Source organism: Dromaius novaehollandiae, chromosome 9, assembly GCF_036370855.1.
Source record: "Dromaius novaehollandiae isolate bDroNov1 chromosome 9, bDroNov1.hap1, whole genome shotgun sequence".
In the NCBI taxonomy this organism is placed as follows: Eukaryota; Metazoa; Chordata; class Aves; order Casuariiformes; family Dromaiidae; genus Dromaius; species Dromaius novaehollandiae.
Window position 1 is genome coordinate 20,542,249 of NC_088106.1, and position 11,728 is coordinate 20,553,976.

The following is an 11,728-nucleotide window of genomic DNA, read 5'->3' on the forward strand; positions in this document are numbered from 1 at the left end:
CCAAACTTCTGGCAGTCAGTGGCATTAAACAAGAAACATGATTCTACTGGGGTAATCATATTTTTCATATTCTTGGATAAAGACACTGCTGGTCACAAGAACACGAAATCAACCACACGAACATACCCAGAGTATATGCTTTAATTTAAAAAGAAAAAAAAAAGATAGCTTTATTGACATAGCATCTACATACATGCACACGGAGGCATACATCTCCATTTTCTACATTCAAAAAGTATGGCTATATAGTATCTACAAATACTAATTTTACAGAAATAAATTGCATCGACTATGTGTCTTACCTGAAAAACCTACAGCACAACTCATTTTATATGTAGGGTCATCCAAGATTTCTGCGAGTGTGTATTCCAGTACCATATAAACAACTCCAATGAGCACCGAGAATACTGCAATTATATATGCAAGCCAAATGCTTCCAAGCTTTCTTTCCAACATTATCCCCTTCCAAAGCATGGAAACCATGTTAAAATATAAATGCCAGTCATCTGCATGGTGGATAGGAGAAAGCAGTAAACGCTGCCAATTCTTTCTGTAGAAGCTTTCATTTACACTGATACACACTTCAGAGAGTGGCCCCAGCGGATTCAAAAAGAGAATAATATTCAGTGCAAGTATCCCAAGTGTAACAGGAGGAATGTTCTCAAATCCAACTCGAGAAATTTCATAAAACAGCAAAAGCAATCCAGTATTGATTCCTCTCTGCCTTCGCTGCATTGGCACTTCTTACTCAAAGAAACTTGGTGTTTATTTCGATTTTTAGTCTTTTCTTTGAATTCAAAACCATATAAGTTTTGGAAATTCTGAAAGAAAATAAGAGATAAAGGCATTATTACATATACATACTCTTTAAGGATGATTAATCATGAGGGTGTTTTCAAATTCATCAATACTTTTTTTTTTAAAACCATAGTTTGTACAATTTGCTAACCAGGTGAGACACGCCTTCCTTAATCAGAACGAAAAATTAAATGAGATTATTACAATTCTTAAATTGGTATTAAACACATAAAAGATTTATACAGATAATCCAGACAAATATCATGATAAAAAGGAGTCTGCAACCTCTCTCTCATGTCCCCGGACAGGCTTCATTTCATCTGCAAGACTCCTGAGTGTTCTAGACATGTTCTCATGGCCATCCTGACTCACTCACAACCAATGAGACTTTCAGAAATGGAACTGATTTAAACAAACAAAAAAACACTTCTCTGGAGTCTCGGTTTTCAGGCATCCCATCTTGGCTACATATATAATTTTTTCATGATGTTCCTTTCCGACTTTTACAAATATTCAGAACAAACTAAGCATGAAAATTAAGACTTACTATTTCAAGTAGTAACAGAGAGACAGCGAAGTATTCCTAACAGTAAGCTCTGAAAACATGATTACTTTCCCAATGGCTAGAAATCATACTTTAGCTTAAAAGCATGCAACAGGGAAAATATTTGTAGTATATAAATAATACTTTGTTTTCATTACCATTACCTCTGCAGCTGATTCTTTTTACCTCCAGACTTGTGTCTAGCTCCAAAACTACATCCATTCTGAAAACACCTGCTTACCATTTTTGCTCTTCATTTTTTAATGTGGCCTACTCCAGTTTCTGCAAGCTCGACTCAAATTTGCCTGACAGCAAGTTATCTGTCATGCAGAGCAGATCACCAGCTCAGCCAACTGAGAGCACCATTTAATCTCTGGTACATGTACAGAAAGGACTAACATTTAAAAGCACCTATGCATTCACCTCTTTGGATGCACAGCCTTTCTATAGAGGGTCAGACCACGTGCCAGCCATGTCCATGGCTCATATCCTTCCTGATTCAACTCAGAGCTGAGGTAAAGTGAAATGTCAAGAACATATGATGAAGGATTAGCCAGCCAAGCTGAATGGAACCGATGCTTAAGTAGTCTGGGATCTTCAGCGCAATAACGATTTTCAAGGTTTACCCAGCCTGAAGTAATACTGATTTCAGTACTGATTCCAATAGCAAGATTCTGATGGGATTATCCCCGTAACCAGACTCCACTTAAAAAAAAAAAAATGCAATTAAATCTAGTATTTTCACCATGTTTTTCTCTCGCTGGTATGAGTTGTTCTCATCACAAAAACTTCTGAATGCCCCAATATAGAAAGATGAAGGAAAAGCACATGAGGGTATACAAGATCTACTTTATAGAGGGTAGATTGTTTCCTCCCCTACTTTGTCTGAAGGAAACAAGACAGCGATATATTCTTTCATTTCCTCAGCAAACATCTTTATCTTAAATAAGCAACAATCTGATTTTTCTGGAAGAGAGCGGAAAGAAATGACAGGGTTAAAGAGAGGACAACAGCTCAAGATGCAAAGTTTAATATTCTACATTATGTCTACTAGGACTTACTAAATTTTGCCTTTCTAGTAAGTATTATAAAGTTACATGCAGACAGTTGGCATACCTGCAAATACTTAATCACACATTTTTCTTTATGTATCCAAAGTATTATTAATAAATTGATGGAGTTGCATGATACAAGGTAAGCAAATACATGGAAAAGAGGAAAATCACCTGAGAATTAGGTTATCCTATAACAGCAGAAGTGACTATGAGAGCTGCACAGAGTTGCACACCTGAAAAGATCAACTACAGCTAAGTAGTCAACTAAAGCTAACTAAAGCATATACCTCCATACCAGTTTATGCACATAAGTAGCAGCATTAATCAAATTATGTTTAAGTTATTCAGTTCTCTGGATCACTCCTTAAACTTCACTTATCCTTACTACAGTACTTCAAGAGAAGAAAAAGCTGCTGGCATTCTCAAAATAACTATAGTAGAATAGAATGCAGATAAACTTACTTGCTACAATAAAAGGAAATTCACTGCACTTTTTCCATGGTCTAACCTCAGAGATGCTACATAATGTCTAAGCCTTGTCCAAAGCAGAGCAGAAACAAGGGGAACAGGCTTTATACCAGGCCTGTTTACCATGCAGCTGAAAGTACGCTGGTACCTTTAAAAACAACTTTTTAACATGTAAACAAGTAAAAACAAACATAAGAATTTCTAGTTTTCATGATTTAACTACACAGACCACAGCTGTAGCAGTTCCTATAAATCTCAAGTGAGCTAAGACCTCTTAATGTGCAATTTGATTGCTGCAGTGGACTGATCAGTCAGTCAGTCTTTGGCTTTCTAGTATTAACATTATGAAAAAAAACCTCAGCACTAATTAATGTTTTTGGTTATGACAATGTGCCACCCTGTTTTCCCATATGACATGCTATGCTGCATGTATGCCAGCAACTCCAAGCTGTTCTTATACTCATCTGTCCAAACCCCTGACTTTTCTTTTACCACTGACACAGCTACATTTTTTCTACCACAAAACAGTTGACATAAAATGTTAGAATTTAATATTAAACACCACCTAAACCCAAGCTGTGTGAAAACCCCCAAATCTTGCCATATCATGCTGTCCAGATTGCCAGATAATACCTAGTCTCTCTTACCAAAGGTTTTTTTTTTTTTTTTTGGAATACTCTAATTCCCACTTAAAATACTTTTAACATATGTGCACTTAGGAAAAGGGACCCTCATGTAGCCCATGTCTGTACAGCAGTCATGTAACACAGATGAATGGAAACGCTTTACCACAATTACAGTAATGCTACGTATTATAAGTCATTCTGATTATTGGAAGCAATCAAAAATGTCAGCCAAGACACATTATGTGTTCCATTAGAAAGGAAAAATACATAAGAAAGAAAACAAACTGGTTATTTGAGAGCCTTCTGGAATGCAATTCATTTTAAACATACAGTGCTTTCAACTGTTTGAACATTCCTCCTCAGCCTCTACTCTGTTTATTAAAAGTCTAATGAGACTTGAAACAATGAAGCACTTATCCCTTTTTCTTTTTTAAAAACTTGCCACACACTTCAAAATGTACACATTTCCAGAACAGACTTGAAATGGACATTTGTCTCACATCTAGGCTGCCACGCATCCACATTTTTTGTCACCTACTCAAGATAAATGTCTGAACTAAACATTCCCGGAATTTGTTTTGTACTAACCAAGCGCAAAGCATTTTAACTTTTATTTTTACTGTGACAACCCCCTCCACTTGCTTGGCAACTGTGAAATAGTATGACTTCACATTACTGACAAATCACGTAATAAAGTAAATATTTTAGTAAATACCAGTTAAAATGAAACGTTATACTGTCTTTTTCTATACCTATAATTTGAAGTGAGTAGAAAAGAGTCCTCAGATACCCTTCCCCCCAAAACGGACAGAACCACGAGTGCCTTGGCATAAAATTCTGATTCATGCTTTTGTGAAGTGAAATCCAACCCACTGCCCTTCACCTCAAAAAAAAAAAAAAAAAAAAAAAAAAAAAACAAACCACTGTGACGTAGACCTAGATTTTATGAATAGAGAGAGAAATACAACATCTCATTTCCATGCAGTCTGAATGTAGCCATGATCTACAGATCCTGCTTTTATCTGTATCCAACTTTGTTGGAGCTGAGGCAAGTTTTAACTGAGCGAGTTTACCACCAATTCTAGCTGGCACGGTAGTGGGGCAGTTTCTTAGAAGTGAAAGACTGGACAAACTGACCTCTCCTAGAATTTAACATTTTAGGGCTGAGTCTCCCTATAGTGTTGCTTGCTATGACTTTAGTGTCATAGTAGCTGACTGGGTAATTTGAAGACTTGAAGTTAGAAATGAATGCCATAGAGGAAATGAAAGCAGAGGGATATAGCGATCTTAAGCACATTTTAAAGATAATGGCAGTAGAGATAATGTCTGCAGTTCAGACACCAGCTGGACTCGTAGCTGGTATCACCAATTACAGGCAAGTCACAAATTAGACATCACACAGCAGTGACTTCTAAGCAGCCAGAATCTGATCATAACTAGCGATCTCAATTTGCAAGAAGGAAATGATAAAAGGAGAAACAACAAAACAAAATAACCCACCACTCCTGCAGTAGCAACATGAGAAAGATTATTTGCTCTTACAAAGTCTTTAAAACCTCTTCAGTTTGTGAAAAATCAAAGTAATAATTACTAAAAAGGTCCCTACAATGTGGCCTAAGAAAATATTCAGAATATCTGTACTATGTGACTAATCTGCTGCTGAACTCATTCCTGCCTGATCTTTCCGTCTATTACCTTTGATAGCTAACAACTGTGCAAGCAGATACTTTGTCCACCTGCCTCAGCCAAGGTCTCGTATTTGTTTAAAAGGATTTACTGGTAATACAAATACTAGTAATGTTCCCTTTTTCCTCCTCTAGAGAGAGAGGTCACATCAGTCTTTTCATAGTGCAACATAAATCAGCTCCTAGAACGGAACAACCTAATATAAAACCCTCTCCTGAGTATAGCTTATTCTGTTCAAGAAGCTGATTATAAATACACCATCAAAAAGAATACTTTTTGCTCATATGAGTTATATGTAACAGAAATTCTGCTACAACTGCCCAATCAGTAAGTTATTTTAGTGTAGAACGGGCAGAAAAAGCAGGAACAAAAAAACAAGTCTTTACATTTCAACAACTCTCCTTAAGAATTACGGGGTTTTTCTTTATTAGAAAAGTCTGTAGAGGATCTATACAGGATCCACACAATAGCAATATGTTACTGTTGGATTTGCTGCTTAGAAAACTTAAAAGCAACATATAGTTTTCTCTGCACATCTAAATTTATATGCCATATATAATTAAACAGATAAAGCATTTCCAGTGTAGCTAAAAAGACAAACAAGAAGTCAATAAATAACTTCTTTGAAGCATTCTTCTCTTGCTGAATCTCTGTGGTCAGAATTATATACTATCATACCATTTTTACAGTTGACATATTAAGTTCCTTCCCAGTTTTATGGGGACAAAGTGGCATGACAAGGTTTAATACATGTTTTACTATCATAAGATAATAAATGATAATTAGCAACTACCTTTCAAAGTACTAGGATGCATCTACACATATACAGCTAAAGTTAAACAAATAAAATAATCACAAATACTTTTAGCCATATCCCTGTAGTGGTGAAGGCAGGGTGGTGTCACAGTTGTAACAGAAATAATTACATCAGAACAAAAACGGACTGCAGCTCAGGCCACAGTTGGACTTTTTTTCCCCCAATGTTATTTAACTAATTAGGGTCGGGATGTTCCCCACACACACACTTGACTGCAATATTTACACTGCTAGAATGCTAAATTGGATAATTATACCAGAAAGGCCTACTCCTTTATCTAGCTCAAGAACATCATAATGCAATTAAAACGAAACAACGCTGCTCTGACCCCACTCTGCAAGTGTGAAGCACAAGGGCTCTATGAGTTAGCTCTAAGGAGCTAACACTCCTTAGCTTTTGGTGTTTTGAGGGAAAATTTGTCTGCAGTCATATACGGGAAGGGAAGAACAATAAGTTAACCTCCTATTCAATTTTAGATCATACTGGTAAAATATACACACAGTTGATAAATACACAGTTCCCAATATTAGTGTTATGCTCACTCTTGTCAAGACCCCAAATGCTGTTGAAATAAGCGAGCACAGCACTAAGAAGCACATTACCATGCTAACTCGGGAAGGTAAATCAACTCAGATATCATTGAACACATTTATAAACGTGTGAACTACTTAAACTGACTAGTTATACAAATGCTAAAAGCCTCTCAGATCTGTGGAGACCCATTTATCTACTTCTTTGCAACTGCTTCTCCTTTGATACAGGTGCAAGATATTTGCAGCTGTCAACTATTTTAAGAAAGGGGGGAAATGGATATAATTTTGATCAATAAAAAGGAAAAAATCATCAGTTTATGTATATAATCTGTAAAAATACTGCTTCAAGGAAGCGAAATAAACAAACAATTTTGAAGCCACGCCGCTCTGAGGAGCGCAGCAGGTATTGAGGGGTCACCGCATTTGAAGTGCGTTTGCTGCAGCTTCCTGACAAACGAACGCACCTCGGGCTGGTGCCTTGGGGACCGGCGCCGCCCAAGTGCGTCCCTCTGTGCTCCTTCAGGAACTCTTTCTGCCTGCCACCTCGCAAGCATTTCAAAGAGCAAAATCCCATAAAAATGAGGGGGGGGGGGAAGGAATGCTAAGGGTCAGTCAAGTGTGTCAAGTATTAGGTATTTTGTACAGCTTCTGAAACTCGCTCCCTTTCCATCAACGCCGGCCAGCGGCCCTGCTTCCCGAACGGGGCGAAGAACCAGGCTCTGGCGGGGGCAGCTCACAAGCTAGTTTCGGGACGCGCACGGCTGTCCCCAGCGCGTTTCCACCCCCGCCCCGGCGGGCGCCCCCTTCCCGCGAGGGCCTCGGCACGGCGCGGGCCGCCGGACGCGCCGCCACACCCAGGGCGCCGCCTCAGCCGCGGCTCGGCCCGGCAGGGCTCGGCGGGGCGGGTTAGCGCAGCAAGAGGGGGTGCGGGCGGCCGGGAGCGGGGCGGCAGCGACCCAGCCGTGCTCCCCCCGCCCCCTCGCCCCACTCCCCGCCCCGCGGCGCGCGAAGGCACCAACGGCTCCGGCAGCGCCGCGCGCGCGCCCCCTCCCCTCCCTGCCACTCACGTTGTCCGGCGCGCGCGCGCAGCAGCAGCGACGGCCCCAGCCCCAGCCCTAGCGCCGCGGCACGTGACCCAACCGCCACTCAACGGCAAGGGAAGCGGGCTCCGGAGCGGCCCGTCCCGATCGCGCGTGCGCCGCTGCTCGCAGACGCGAGGGGGGGCGGCTGGCGCCTGCGCGGAGGCGCTGTGTCGCGGGTGGTGCTGCGGGAGCGCGGCCGCGGCTCGGGCGTTAGTACAGCGCGGAGCGATGGGGACGGTCCGTGTCCGGGAGCCGGCTGTGAGGAGAGGCGCGTTGCCGCTCCGCAGGGCCCGAGAGCTCCGGGGGAGCCGGTGTGAGCTGCGCTCGGCTCCTGCCTTGCGGCTCGGGAGCCTCCTTCCCCAGCGGAGGCTGAGCCGTGCTGCTTTAATGCGGCGTGTCTGTGTTGGCGTTTAATTCCTGTTAGTTTTCTGAACGCACGCTGCGGGTTGAGATGATAAACCAGCTTTCAATTTTACATAACGGTTTTTGCAAGTATATTTTGACCATTTAAGAGACTTAATAATATAAGCAGGAAATATGGCTTTATTTTCCAACTATGAAGAAGAAGGGTGGAAAATACTGGTTTTTTGGAATATTCATTGACTTAATTAATTGCAAGGTTCTGGTAAAATCTATGGCTGTTCTCATGCTGTCTGCAAGATCCTCGTTTCCTGCAGTTTCACTTGATTTTAGAGTTAATATATTGTAAAAGGCACCTGCTTTCCAGTAAGAAGGCTTTGAACTGTGTTTACTCCAGTAACCTGTGTGAAAATACCACCTATTGGTACCACTTCACATTAAAATGCACAATTAGATTCCTTGTGAAATTTTTTTACTATACATGCAAAACAGTAACTAGTTTTGTAAGTTTAATAGTTTAACTTGCTTTAATTTTTCCAAACGTTAAAGACAATTAGGTGAACACATTAGTTTCACCGGTCTAGAGTACTAGTCACCAGTATGTTAAGTATTATTCCCCAAATTTGATACGGATACCTAGACTGCAAGTTTTTATTAATACTCAGTAGGGAATAAACTAAGCAAATTATAAATGCCTGAAATAATAGGCTATAATAGAAATGTTGGCAAGCTAATGGTGCAAATATGTGACTAGAAATGAATCATAAATAAAATCCATAGCCAAAACTACATGTAAATGGCCCTATTTTAGCATCATTTATGTGGCACTTAGGTTTCATAGAACATTTTGGCAATTCATACAAGTATGTCATAGAATTTATATGAAAATTGTATTCTGCCCTTCCAAAAACAGCACGCAGCTCAGCAGACTGGCAGGCATGAAAGGGGCTGAATTCCTAGAAATAGGGTGGAGATCAAGTTAAAGGAGCAGACTTTGCCAAAACAAGCAACTTCAGTATAGTCTTCTCTTCCAAAAATGTGCAGAAGCCAAAAGAGGAGGGCAGATTCAGTGTGTGCCACCATTTAGACACGATATCTTAAACTCTTTAGTTTTGGCACGTTTAGATCTTTTACCTCAACTAATGTTAATCATAATAATTCGTAGAAATCACAGGACATGAGCGGTATAAATGCCTAGACTGTTAGATTTTCTAAAATACACCATTTTTTTTAATAATTGGCACCATTTTCTGTAATAGCGTACTCCATTTTCATGCAATCATAATTCCAGTCCATAATTCTTAACAATGCAATATTTATTGCCTTAGTACAGTTCCAGATCTTATTACTGGATGTACAAGTCCTGAGGCTGTGGTTCCCTTCTGGGACCCAGAAGATCTGAATTTCATTCCTAGTTTACTTCCTGTGTGAACCTGAGCAATAATTAAATTTCTGTCTTTTCAGGTGCATATTGATAAGGCAGGAGTAATAGAAGTCACAGGAATAATAGAAGTCACAGGAACAGAAAGCTAAATGAATGATGTTTTCAGATGCTATGATAAATGGTCCAGATATGTAGATAGATTTAAAAAAAAAGATCTGTGCTTGTACCATTTTTTTTTTCACTCAGATGTGGGATTTGATACTCCATTAAAGTCTTAAAATTTGTTAATACCTGTTCTACAAAAAACTTTGCTAAAAGCAAAAAAGGATATTCTGGATTATTTATACTTATTTCAATAACTGGTTAGAAAAAAAAAAAAAGGTCTTCTGATCTCTTTCCTTAATCTCACCCCACCTCATGGATTGCTTTTATGTTTTTTTTCTAAAGAGTTTGTTTTGCTTATCAATAAAATTGAATAAAATACGAAATACTGTTTGGAAATGACAACATTCTGATGGAAAACTGAAAAAATATGGATGAAATTTATTTCTTTAGCCTTGCTTACATATGTTAAAGTCCCATATGTGAAATTACCCGGTCCTTAACATAAAAAATGTTTTTGGATAAGAATAGTAATTTAGTTAGGCTGAAGAGCTTGCACATAAAAAGTTACTTGAGTTCAAATAAGAAACTATCCATTTCCAATTAAGCAACTGCTAACAGTATAGGTTCTGTTTCCTATTTATGACTGACTTGGTTGGAAAGAGATTTCAATAGTTTGAAAGAAAATAAGAAATAAACAAAAACATCGTTATCATAAACCATGTACACTTAGCACAAGAGTGACGCATACAGTTAGCACTGCTTATGCCTTATTGCTAACTATATAATCCATGTAAATATTTATATTACAGCTATTATCACTGTAAACATACAGCTTAGTCATATGTTGACCTATAAGGAAAAAGTGACATTGAAATCTTTCCTCTGCTTAAGAGGACAATGTTTAAACAGGTTTTTGGAGCAGTAGAGCAGGTTTCGGAATACTTCCCTGAGATTTATACTGAGGCTTTTCTACACACATGGAATAATTGGGAAGGAAGAGCTTGCTGCGGAATTCATGGATGCAAATTAAATCCATATCTGAAGGATTTTTTTTTAATTAATGCTGGGAATCTGATAGCAGCATATTTGAAATACTGTTTATGTTAACAATCTTGAGGAAACTAGTTAGGACTAGCCTAGAAATGCTATAAGTATGTCAAAACATAATAAAGGAACTGTGAATTTCCTAGACTGCTAGTACGTGATGGTATTTACGAATAATAGAATAAGAAGAAAGAAGTAATACCCAAAACTTGATACACGGGATAATTTGCGTCTTTCAGAAAATTAAGAAAATACAGATGATTAAAGGATCAGTTTAAATCTGTAGCTAGTTTATATACAGCTATTGTTCTGCTGCTACCATTCAGATTCTGAACCCAACATAACGCTTCAGAAACCGTGGAAGGAAGGCACTTGTGAGAGATGAATACGGAAATATGAACTGATAACAAATGTTTTGTATGAATTCAGGCCTTAATCTTCTGGAGTCTTCAATCTGACATTTACTTTGTTTTCTCCCTGTAGCCCACCCACACCAACCCTTCCTTAGCTAGTATCGTACTTTCTCCAGTTCAGTTGCTATCATTAACACTACCACTTTATAATACAGTATGGGCAAATGGAGTGAAAAACATAGATGCTTTCTCTCCAGTTTGTAGAGATGAAAAGCAATATATCCTGGAGGACCTTGATCTGTTCATATAGTCTGCCGGAAGGAAAAGAAGAAACATCTGGTGAAAATAAGAGCCTGTTGGCCTGAACATGGGCCAGAAAAAAAACGGACTAACATCAAAAGGGTTTCATAACGCTTACAGCCAGAGGGGCCTTTGATCATCTAGTCACCTCTTTTTCATGTGGATACTCCTACATTGCATTGAGTGACTTCTGTTAAACCAAAGCATTTTCATCCTCAAAAGCCTAAGCTCTTGTATGTCACCAGTGGAGAACAGAATAGACCAAAGAACACTGTTAAGGAAATGAATGTGTGAAATAGGCCACGAATGTGCTCTACTGAACTAAAAGACTTTGTCAGTAAAAGTAGCAAAATCAAAGAGAATATAATTTGAAGTCACAGGTCAAAGCACACCATAATATAAAAGTGCTTTGATTATAGAGTAATAATACAGTCACCTGCTACCACCTAAAATAGATATAAAAATGTGTATATGCAAACACTTATCTTTGTTTTGCTTGACCACAGGAGTGTTAAATAATCATTACCAAAACAGTCTCAAGGTTGTTAACATAATCATACTATACACAGAAAT

General features: G+C 38.9%; 1 protein-coding gene across 2 annotated transcripts in view; it reads right to left on the reverse strand.

The window, feature by feature from the left end:
- Positions 1-7,718, reverse strand: part of RHBDD1 (rhomboid domain containing 1) — a 52,285-nt gene extending 44,567 nt beyond the window's left edge. The window contains exons 1-2 of one of the 2 annotated variants that reach the window (XM_026109736.2): positions 7,595-7,718; positions 303-821 (exon numbers count right to left, since the gene is read on the reverse strand). In XM_026109736.2, the coding sequence (XP_025965521.1) occupies positions 303-735 (433 nt within the window). In that variant the 5' untranslated portion in view covers positions 736-821; positions 7,595-7,718. The remainder of the gene's footprint in view (positions 1-302; positions 822-7,594) is intronic. The other variant, XM_026109735.2, reaches the window with a different exon arrangement.
- Positions 7,719-11,728: the final 4,010 nt, after the last annotated feature.